Below are 12,417 nucleotides of genomic sequence, written 5' to 3'. Positions count from 1 at the left end.
CGAGTGACGTCTTTTTCGCTCTTATTGCGTATACATATAGCTTTATTGTATCGGCTTTTGCTACGCGGATTAGACTCTCGCGCGAGCCACGAGACGAGCCGCGAGCCGCGCCACGAGACGCGAGTTCACCGCTTACACTCGCGTTCGGCTTGTCATTCGGTTATAAACCTTATGCCGTGCCGTCAGTGTTTAAATTATATTAGCTCGACGAGCTTGCGAGCCACGAGACGAGCCGCGAGCCCACCGCTTACACTCGCGTCTCGTGGCGCGGCTCCCGGCTCGTCTCGTGGCTCGCGCGAGAGTCTAATCCGCCTATGCCGATTCTACGTCGATAGGGTGGGGAGATCCTTACCCAGTTATTTTAAATCTAGTTTAACGAAACGTCGAAGCAACAAACTGCCGGCCTAGCCAAGGTGACAATCGCTTGCGCTACGACAACGATACGCTTTGTATCTCTCTATCACTCTTCCATATTAGTGCAACAATGACAATTGCGTTTCGTTCGCTACGGAGCGTAAGCGATTGGCATGTTGGCTACGCGGCCTGGTTAGAAGCCTGCTTTTATCGTTAGAAACAACAAAAACGTAATGTCTTAGTAAAACAAGTTGTCTTCCACTAATCACATATTGCGTGCGACACAACGATTTTATTTGGACACATAATACACACATTTTACTTAATAGCTATATAATAGCTGGCTTGATGCTCTAATGGTGTTGACCGCCTGAATCAAAAAGTGACGTTTCAAAAGTTTCAAAAGTATAGTGTCAAAACTGACATTTCTTCAAACAAAAACGCCTGTTTGGACACTGATAATATATATCCGGGTCAATTTCACCAAACGAGCATTTTTGTCTAATTCCCATGGAATTTTGAAATACCAACATTACACAAAAAAAAATATGCTGATAATTTGATAAAAAATATAATAAACATTAATTTTCTTATGGGGTAAAAATATTCATAAAACTATAAAAGTTATTTCAATTTAAAATTTTGGTCAGGGCACGGGAATTAGTGTGTCCGTGGGAATTAGATATTACTAGCACGGAAATTAGAACATGGCACAGGAATTGTTTTCTTAACTTATTTTGGTAGTTAAAACTATTATTTATGTATATTTTAATCTACAATAATATACTTCAACCATACTGAAGCGGCATCGAACATATTTACCTTCTTTAATTTTAGTTTCGGACGACAAATCTACGAAAGTATGATACACTAAAAACTACGTATTTGACTAATCGTTTCCTTAATTTTAATGGCAACTAATCTCTCTTTCTTAGTAAAATATACATATTTCAAAACAATACTTTGAGTAGTTGCGTAAACATGTCCGCCTTACATACAAAACTATTCATTAAAAAGTGTCATTATGTATCTGCATGTAGATAGGTACAGGGTGTATGATCTGGTATATGGCCGTATAGGAAATGATACTAAGAAATAAATAGGGGCACAGAGAGAAGAAGTGTAAGTTGAAGAAATCGAATATGCTGCCTTCATAAATTCATAACACAAAAAATTGTTTGACCACATATGAGGTAAGGTGGGGTAAGACTATCACCGGGGTAAGACTATCACAGACAGACAGACATGACGAATCCATAAGGGTTCCGTTTTTTGCCATTGGCTACGGAACCCTAATAAGGTATCTAATAGTATTACGGTTTTAATACCCCCTGGCACTGATTAAAATAACCGACTTGGCTTCACATTACATCTCAAAACTTTTTTTTAGTAGAAGAACTGCGTTGCGAGACTTGCATTTTTTAATGTTTTTGATAGGATCCCATCTCTTTTTGTAGGCTGTCCTTCTTTTCAGGTAATCATACCCATACCATACTGATACTATGTATACACATATCATAACTATACACATCTTTATTCATACTCACATCGTACATCGTAGTGTACCTTTACTTTCCCTACTAATTGTAAGAACTAAGGTAAATTTGTTATCGCATATATTTCTATAGGATTACAAACTTATTTATGCAGTTATTAGATCTTTAGAACGTGACTAATATTGCAGTATTATTAGATTTTTATTGGCTTAAAAAGCTAAAACCTAATTACGTTTCAAATTTGGAACTTGTGGGTATGCTAGAAGTACCTTAGAATAATGATGATCGTGAGTGATTGTGTCAGTGACAAAACTAAGGGATTTTAAAGTGCATTAATTCTTAGACTACATGTTCAAATTAAATGTTATTTTGATAGAATGTTATTTTGATAGAATGTTATTGAGATTTGATGGTACGGCCGTGTCACTTTGTTTTGCTCGACTTGGCGGCGGCACTGCCGTGCCCCCAGATCCTTTGTCCTTCCCCGGGCCTCAAACTATCTCCATGCCAAATATCATCAACATGATATTGGTTCAGCGGTTTAAACGTGACGAGATAACAGACAGACATACGGAGATACTTTCGCATTTATAATATAGTAAGAATAGGATATATTTCATTTTTCTTGTATTAGAAAAGCTAATTTATAACAACTAATCTATTAAACGAGCAATTCTTGTATATATTTCGGGGATCTCGGAAACGGCTCTAACGATTTCGATGGAATTTGATCATATATGAGGGTTTTCTGGGGTGAAAAATCGATCTAGCTAGGTGTTATCTCTGGAAAAACGCGCGTTTTTGAGTTTTTAGGTAGGTATTTAAACTTTATGCGGCATACGCTGTCAGCTGTCAAATTTACAAAAAAAAAACATTGCAAATTTGATTCATTTTGTTTCATGTAACCTTAGGTATAGGTATTATAATATGTAATAATTCCAGAAATAGTTTTATGTTTATATAATATTTTAATGTTATAATATGAACAATGAATAAGGTAAGATGGGGCAAGACTAACAGTACAAGGATTTCATACAAGTGATAGTCTTACCCCGGTGTCGTCTTACCCCACCTTACCTTACGTATTAAAATTGCCCGGGTCATTCGGGTCCACCCTGTATGTACTATAGTACTTATACTAAAAAACCGTTCACAGGTTTTTGTGCATTCTTTAAGATTTCCTTAAATGTAAAATAGAAAGATATACGTCATATTATTATTACATATAATATATATTCAATGTCGATATATATTTATGTAATAATAATATGACGTAAACATTGCCAAATAGCTTACAGTGGCCCCAATAATATATTTGTTGACAATATATGTAATACTTTCTAATTCCCGTGCCACTTAATCAGCTGTTTTAGGTAAATTTGCTATGGGAATTAGGGCACAGAAATTAGAATTCGTAATAAAAAAATTCGCCAAAAATTTAAATCGTGTTTGACCAAACTGTTATGTTATCGCTTACATAAAGATACATAAAGGGCTCCTAAATATGACAATTGTTATTGAAAAGCTATGTGGAAAATAAAATTTATAAGGGGCATCGAAATTAGAAAAAAATTGTCGCCCACCCGGATTCCGAAATACTTACGCGATTTGCTCGAACACGTCGCGGCTTGACTTACATCCACTTGCTTTGAGAAACAGCCGAATACTGCCAGTACAGGTGAGGCGGGACACGAGGCGGTTCAAATACAAACGTCGGCTGTCAGAGCCCTTTGAGTTTTGCCGAAGAAATTGTACTCGCGCGCTCGGACAAAATTTAAACATCGATCACGAGTTATTTACCACAATGAAGTTAATAGTGTATGTGCTCAGTGATAGTAAATATCATCTAGTTTAAGTATTTGACACTAAATTAGTGATACTAATGTAGAATTTTTCGTAGGATTTTTCATTATGCTCAAAAGTAGATTCCGGACAGGGCACGGGAGTAGTAATTTGAGCCTTTAGGTATTTTTAAGTGTACTCTAAAAACCAACTAATCAGTGAATTCATATGGAACTCGGTGTGAAAGTGTGACTTCTTTATGTAAAAAAAAAATGGTGAGTATTATCTGATGCTAACCCGCGATTTTCATCACGGACAGAAAAAAAATCGTGTTCAGAAATTGACCCATCCGATCCATGTCGCATCTTTACCAAATTTTTGAAGTATCTTAAAGTTCGAATCAGGCCGTATTACTAATTGCTCACTTCGAATTCTTGGACGTAAACTATTTACTTTAACTTTTACAAACTTTTAACGAATAAAATTCCAACACTAATAGTGTTCACATGTGTTCGAGACTTGTTCCGTTGCCCAGTACAAGAAGAGCCCAAGTAGCCTATTGTCTCAATGTGAAATAAAAGAAATTTCAGGAGTTCACGGCTCTTTGGTAACTGGTAGACTGGCTTTACTGATGCTACGACGTCGACCAACAATAAGCTACGAGAATACATAAGCAGGCGTATTACATCACTACATAGTATAAAACAAAGTCGCTTCCCGCTGTCTGTCCCTAAGTCCCTATGTATGCTTAGATCTTTAAGAGCCAACAGGAGTGGTCATTTCTCCATACAAACGTACTCGCCTGTTTCCTCCGTGGGTTTTGAAGCTAGAGCAATGATTTTTTCAACACAGATTAATATTGTCAATATCTGTGTCGGACCGTTTTGCTTTTTTTGATATTTTTGTTTTTTAAGGCGCTAGAGCCCTTCAAAAATGGCCAAAATGGCCTAATTAACTATGCCGCAATGAGAGGCGTGCTATACAAAACTGACATCAATTAGTCAAAAAAGCAAAACAGTCCGACACAGATAATGTCATAATCATTTAGATTTCCAAATTTGGTTACGATTGGTTAAGTTTTGGAGGAGGAAACAGTCGAGTACGAAACCTCGATTTTTGATATTTTTACGCAGGATTTTTCGCCTTGTCCTTATCGCACTAGTTTTAGGAGCCGCTTCCGTTAGCGAGACGGGTATATTTACCTAAAATATTTAAATCTTAGCTCCTGTTGGCTCTTAAAAATACGCAACGGATTTTGATACGGCTCATTTTAATAGATAGAGTGAGTCAAGAGGAAGGTTTATGTATAATTTGTTAACCCGTGCGAAGCCGGGGCGGGTCGCTAGTTATAAATATATTGGTCAATGCGCAGTAGTCTAAATATTAAACCATGCCACATGTCACCAGCACGGCTACCATCAGTTTGGCACTGACATAAACGCCGTCGAGAACGTAATTTTACTTTCTATACATCTCGCTCGTACTCGTATATTAGTGCAAACGAGATGTATAGAAAGTAAATTACGTTCTCGATAGCGTAAATGTCAGTTTTGACACTGTCAGTGACTCATGGTACGGGCTCAGACAATGAAAAGCTGAAGGCCTATTATAGCGACGTAACTGCAAAGACAAACGTAGAACGCTCACAATCGCAAAATAAAATATTTAAATATTCGCTCACGATTTTTCACAGTTTAAAGCAATTTCTAAAGAATCTAAAGCATCAATCATGCCAAATTGCTCGCAACTGCAATAAAGCGTAAGTACATTGCTTGATGCGACACGTAAGTCTTTTCTAACGCTCGCCAGTGTACTAAAACGGGTGGGCCTGTGTTCATATACCCTCGCGTGTCCACCCTGTATTTAAAATGTTAACCTCCTTGGAAAATGAGCTCTATGACTGTAGAAACAATGCCCACTCTCGAGTGGAAGCGTTTGCTACTGCGGTACTCAAAGCTAATTATAAAATTAAAAAGTTTGTGGAGTGTGATGCATAATTAAAGGGTGTGGTCAGCAAAACTTATCTAGGTTGTTTTGTGATGTATATTTTCGACCTTATTCATTAGAGAATAAGAGCGGAATTTTGAGGTTAATAGACGTATGTTGTAGTTAGTATACCTGACATAGTTATGAAGGCTTTGTAGGCACGTTGAGAGTCAAGTGGGTGTTGTGGAGCAAATTGCAAGGTTGGCGGTTAAATAAATAGCTTTTATTCAGCTGTTTGTGGCTAGGTATGAATGTCTGCAATTCCTAGGTTGTATTGTATTGTTCTTAAAAAATATTTATTTATCATTGGCGCTTATAATACAGGCTGTAATTGTTATAGCTGGCCCCATAGTAAAAGTTGTTAAGTGTGTCCTACATATTCCCCCGTCAGAGTTTGGTCAGATATAAAAAAAGCGGCCAAGTGCGAGTCGGACTCGCCCATGAAGGGTTCCGTATTTAGGCGATTTATGACGTATAAAAAAAACTACTTACTAGATCTCGTTCAAACCAATTTTCGGTGGAAGTTTACATGGTAATGTACATCATATATTTTTTTTTTAGTTTTATCATTCTCTTATTTTAGAAGTTACAGGGGGGGGGGGGACACACATTTTACCACTTTGGAAGTGTCTCTCGCGCAAACTATTCAGTTTAGAAAAAAATGATATTAGGAACCTCAATATCATTTTTGAAGACCTATCCATAGATACCCCACACGTATGGGTTTGATGAAAAAAATTTTTTTGAGTTTCAGTTCGAAGTATGGGGAACCCCAAAAATTTATTGTTTTTTTTCTATTTTTGTGTGAAAATCTGAATGCGGTTCACAGAATACATCTACTTACCAAGTTTCAACAGTATAGTTCTTATAGTTTCGGAGAAAAGTGGCTGTGACATACGGACGGACAGACAGACGGACAGACGGACAGACGGACAGACGGACAGACGGACAGACGGACAGACAGACAGACAGACATGACGAATCTATAAGGGTTCCGTTTTTTGCCATTTGGCTACGGAACCCTAAAAATCACCCTGTATAAAAGTCTTTGTATGCCGTCCTAGACACGTCGTAGGCAATTATAAAATTTACTTATTATAGTCACTTTAGCTGATTATTAGGGATTATATTTCGTAGAAAATCACTGTTTTTACAAACCTTGCAATGTTTGGTAGCCTGGTAGGCCATGTTAGCAAATAAATGGTACCTAAACAAACACAGTAGACGTTATGTTTTTAGGGTTCCGTACCCAAAGGGTAAAAAACAGGACCTTATTACTAAGACTTCGCTGTCCGTCCATCCGTCCGTCCGTCTGTCTGTCACCAGGCTGTATCTCATGAACCGCGATAGCTAGACAGTTGAAATTTTCACAAATGATGTATCTCTGTTGCCGCTATAACAACAAATACTAAAAATAAAATAAAATAAATATTTAAGGGGGCTCCCATACAACAAACACGTGCCCTCCCCTACCCTCCATGCGCGAGTCTGACTCGCACTTGGCCGGTTTTTACTATATTGTCTCAAGAGCCCTATAAATGGTTAAGAACACTATCAAGTTTTATAAACTGGCAATAACTAGACTTTCTGACCCACAAATCGACCCCTTGGGGCCCATTTAGAAGTCGCACAAATAACAAAAAATGTATTGCAGTGTTGAAGTTTCTATATTACTCCAATGGGACTAGTATCACTAGTATTTAGTGAGTTATTCGATTTTTACTGAAGAGCCCGTACCATGAGTCACTGACAGTGTCAAAACTGACATAAACACCATCGAGAACGTAATTTACTTTCTATACATCTCGTTCGCACTAATATGCGAATACGAGCGAGATGTATAGAAAGTAAATTACGTTCTCGATGGCGTTTATGTCAGTGCCAAAGCACAGAATAAATAATAGTACTTATTACAGAACACTCACTCTCTAACAAAACGCGTCTGTTACGATCAGCACAGATATGGCCGCTAGGTGGCGACAGCGCCACGCGCGGCTTATGGCTTTCCCCAAAAGTGGGGCCGAACGGATGTACTTTTAGCTACCTGTAGCAAAGCGACGAAATCGCGGAGTGAGACACACCTGACCAAAGTGATGGTAGCCGTATAGGTACCCACTAGTAAATTACACTCGATTGCGTGACGTGACGCGTTTGCGTTAAGTGTCATTTTGTATGGGATTTTGAGTTCCAAAACGTCCCGTTTGGCACACTGAAATACTCATACATCATCATCATCGGTACCTACACTACCTACGTATTCTTAAGGCGAAAATAATTGTAATGTATTTCATTGAAACAAGTTTTATATTATGCGCATTAACTTTTAATATAAGTACCTAATATACATTATTATGAAAACAAATATTTACACCTTAAAATCTAAAAATAGACAGCCATTTGTTCGTAATACACAATTTCTTAAAACTATTACTTACTTATAAAAAAACATTTTTTTTGTAATTATGGATCCTAAATCTTGTTGATATTGATATAAAAAAAATTACAAGAAAGATACTATGAGTGGTTATTGTTATTATTATTTTCGTATTAAGTTTTTGTCGTAAACGCGGTTAAAAATTATACCTATATGAGTTTAGGTCAAATTCGTCCAATTTTTTTTTGTGTATTAAATGTGTTAATATTTTTGTACGTGATTTTATTTACCTGGCCTCCAAACTGGCCCTGGTCCACTTTAACAAAGCCACATAACTATGATGTTGTTGTTAGTTTTGTTAAATTTCAAATAATAACTACTTAATTACAACCTAACCTACACCTGTTCAACAACAACAAAATCATTATAATATATACTATACTTTTTTTAATTGCAACATTAAATCAGCCCACATGCAGCTAGTGATGGGTAGGACATCAATTTAAAATGAGTTTGTATGAGTACCTCATTTACTAAAATGAGGTGTTACAATGTCTTACATCAAATGAGGTGAGGTACTAGCATATTTTCAGCGTCGACTATTCCATTAATTCCAACGGCGACAAAAATATTTAATGTATATACATATTTATGTATTCATCACTTCCTTTATAAATAAATAAATAGTAACATTTAATTGGAGTGCAATTCTGGAGGTTAAGAATAGAACTTTTAGGAGAAAGATAATTTTAGAATCAAGTAAAATGAATAGAGGAGTGAAGTAAGACATTTTTGCGGTACGAAGTACTGCGACAAATTAACAAAATGAGTGGTACAAATGAGGTGCCTCACGAGTGAGCGACTCAACACTACATGCAGCCTGTATTATAATTGAGCGTTTTCCAAAAAAAATGTGTATTTCATTCATGTCTTCAAAATATTGACTTCTTGGGTTCATTTTACTCAGAATCATTTGTACATTCACGCCTCATACATGAAAAATAGTATAAACTAAAGATATATTTATATATATATACTAAAGCGTATACTATTTAATAAATAGTCAAAATAACTAAAAAAGTACTATTGGGCTATATGTGACGTTCTACGGGAAAAGGTACCTTATGGCGGTCGGCGCATACGTCACGTAGCAATGCATTAGTATTGGCGCGTCGTTAATAATAGCCTGTGCCAACCGCCATAAGATACCTTTACCCGTAGAACGTCGCATATCACGATTTTAAGAGCTGTAAAGGGGCCTACTGATTACCAGTCCGCCGGACGGTATCGGCCTGTCAGTTAGAACAAAAAGTTGACAGTTCCGAACAACTGACACGCTGATATCGTCCGGCGGACTGATAATCAGTGGGCCCCTACACGCTTGGAACTTATTCCTCTATGACAGAATTGAGCTGATGATGGTACTTGTGTATGTAGACCTTCTTAGGGTCGTATTTGTCGATCAGGGCCGCCCAGACCTCGGGCTCTTCCTTGATGAGGTGGTGGATCATTTTGCGCATACCTCCTCTTTGGGCGATGGTGCATTTGGCACAGCCGGTTTGTAGGGCGTCGGTGATGTGTGCTGAAAAATATAATTAATGAGATAATGATTTACTTTCAGGCCAATTCGCACGTACGTTGACATCAAAATGATGTCATTTAGTTATTCGTTGTATTCTGTTAGTAACTATCAAGCGTCTCGCTTGCGCCAATACATGTACGGAGAAGCACGTGGGAAATGCACAATAACTAAATGACATCATTTGTGTCTTGTGGTTCTTGTGGATCCTTCTCTGATGGAAAGCCACATTTAGATGTCATTTTTATATCAGTCTACGTTCGCCAGTGGATACCTATCTTGATATGTGGTACGTGGTGATCGAACAGTCACCCTATGACCCCACATAACACATCCACGCTCAGAATACAACTCTTGCTTTCTATTAAAGAAGGGTTGCAAGTTTCTAATATCATTCGAATCAGTCCATCATCAATCATCATCATCTTCTTCGCGTTGTCCCGGCTTTTGCCACGGCTCATGAGAGCCTGGGGTCCACTTGGCAACTAATCCCGAGAATAATATAATACAAAATTCGACCTAACCATAGAGAAATATAGTAAGACAAGAGTGCTCACTCCATACATCAGTTCAGACTATTAATTTCAGTGGCTACATCTAGCATCGAGTAGCGAAACTATCAGTAGGTACTGCTACTTGACAATAGATGTAGCACCGACCGGAAAGTCTTATGCTGTTGAGATAAGACTTTCCGGTCGGTGCTACATCTATTGTCAAGTAGCAGTACCTACTGATAGTTCCGCTACTTGATGCTAGATGCTAATAGTCTTTTTGGTACTAAAACTGATGTATGGAGTGAGCACTCTATGCATTTTTTTCTCTATGACCTAACACAGGATCCTTTGCCGTTTCACGTTTGATGACTTCACTATAGCCAAAGCATCTTGAACATAATGCAAATACGTATGTTCTGGAATTGAAGGTACCATTCCCACATCCCTGTCAATAGGCGGCCTAGATAAGCCGTCAGCCACGTTCTCCTTAGCGTTGATATATTCGATGTCATACGAGTTACCTTTGAGAAGCTTGCCCTCCGGCGTGCATTTTCCTTTCTCCAGCACACACCTCACGTATGCCGCCATCAGTCGTTTGTTACCAATGATGGCGTCGATGTCCAAGGAGTCGTACTTTTCTGTGTACTTCTCACTCTCTGCCACTACCAGCGTGCAGAGGACGGCGATAGTGATGAGGATGGACTTCATTCTGAAAGATAGTTCAACTTAATGAGATAAAGATAAGATAAGATAAAAGATAGTTTATTCAATAGGCATAATTACAATGCGCTTATGAACGTCAAATAAAGTTACATCGGCTCCAACCCTACACCTCTGCCCCGAGAAGATTTAGAACCCCTCAATTGGAGGAGGGTATCCCAATATGGGATACCCCCTGGATAATGTAATGATAAGTAGGTAAAGACAAATATACGGGGGTCAAACACATTACACAGTAAGTACACATTTTATAGCAAACTAGTTCGCGTCTTTCCTGTAGATATCGCATAAGGGAATCTAAAGCTAATTTTTACGCGGCACCTTTACAGGCGGGATACATTTTTTCAGTACTTGAGACTCAAATAAAAACGGGATATCTGTTTACCAGAGTCGTTAACTTTTATTGTATTGTCCACAGAAGTGACCATTTTCTATAAGGTGTTCGGACTCATTCGCGTCTTTCCTGTAGACATTGCAAAATTAAGGGAATCTAAACTCAAAGCTTACTTTTATGGGATATATTTTTTCAGTACTTGAGACTTAAATAAGAAAAACGTGCACATGTAGCATAAGGACCCTTCTCTCAAGGAAAGCCACATTTAGATGTCATTTTCTTTCTAATTGTGATTGCGTGGGTATAACCCTAATAAAAGTGAAGGAAAACCTCTCAACAAATCATTGTTGGCCTATCGCGTGCGTGATTGCCACCTTCAAACATTGATTGATGACAATGGCTCAGTTATTTGATGCATTTACTAAAGGAATTCCACAAAACAATAACGTCAGTCACGATTTCATCGCGTTTCTTAATGATAAGTAATAAGTTTTTGGCAAAAAATTCATTTTTGGTACAAGCTTTTATCGCTGACTGTACTTTTCTTACGACAGACAACTAATACTCATCGAGACAATTCTAAAAACCCCTAACACAATTAGGTTGCGTTGTTTCATCACGGAGTTCCTATGGCCACCTCCTATCTCCATCATCAGATCAGCTCGATGGTACCATAATATTGCATTGTCACCCGACTTACATAAAGTTGCATTTCGTCAGGTGACAACCAAAACTCATAAACCCTGAATGTAGAATATTGCGTGCCTATCCGAGATTGACCTAACCACTGCTAAAGACTGATTAATAATGATGACAATAATAGGCCAATTATGATCATACCGTTCAAGGTGCGAATTTTTTTTTATACCTAAAGGAAATAATGAAAAAAAAAAATGCTTCTGGCAGGACTTGAACCTGCAAGCTCTGCAATCTGTACTGTGCACTACTTGCGTGTGCGTGTGGCGAGAATTCTTGACGTTGTTGAACAGAAGTCAGGTAAAGTTGCCTCGATAGAATAAAAATCACCAAAACCAAATTTTTAGGGTTCCGTACCTCAAAAGGAAAAAACGGAAGCCGTATAGGATCACTTTGTTGTTCGTCCGTCCCCGTCTGTCTGTTAAGACTTTATCTCGGGAACGGAGAAGAGGTACCTACGAGTTGAAATTTAAACCACATACTCAAGTCTACGGTCCCTTGAAGCTGTAAAAAAATCAAACTTCTAACTAAGTTAACGTAAAATAATCTTTAATAGAAAAAAACCGACTTCTCTAACTACTAGCCTGGACCCACTTAACGGC

General features: G+C 37.9%; 2 protein-coding genes across 2 annotated transcripts in view; one reads left to right on the top strand and one right to left on the bottom strand.

Moving 5' to 3' along the window:
- The window catches only part of LOC134655107 (transient receptor potential cation channel trpm), a 301,664-nt gene that overhangs the window by 99,797 nt on the left and 189,450 nt on the right, over positions 1-12,417 (top strand). The gene's annotated exons all lie outside the window — the stretch shown is intronic.
- On the bottom strand, positions 9,381-10,773 carry LOC134655238 (allergen Tha p 1-like). The gene is made up of 2 exons (XM_063510686.1): positions 10,587-10,773; positions 9,381-9,574 (listed from the first exon to the last, which is right to left on the bottom strand). The coding sequence occupies exons 1-2, from the start codon at positions 10,771-10,773 to the stop codon at positions 9,381-9,383; spliced, it is 381 nt and encodes a 126-aa protein (XP_063366756.1).

Source organism: Cydia amplana, chromosome 16 (assembly GCF_948474715.1).
Source record: "Cydia amplana chromosome 16, ilCydAmpl1.1, whole genome shotgun sequence".
NCBI lineage: Eukaryota > Metazoa > Arthropoda > Insecta > Lepidoptera > Tortricidae > Cydia > Cydia amplana.
The sequence above is the reverse complement of the archived record's forward strand: the minus strand, read 5'-3'. Positions and strand labels throughout refer to the sequence as shown.

Coding starts and splice junctions, on each gene's coding strand:
- LOC134655238 (XM_063510686.1), bottom strand. CDS start 10,773: ATGAAGTCCATCCTCATCACTATCGCCGTCCTCTGCACGCTGGTAGTG. Junction 9,575..10,586: donor GGAGGGCAAGCTTCTCAAAG/GTAACTCGTATG, acceptor TATATTTTTCAG/CACACATCACCGACGCCCTA.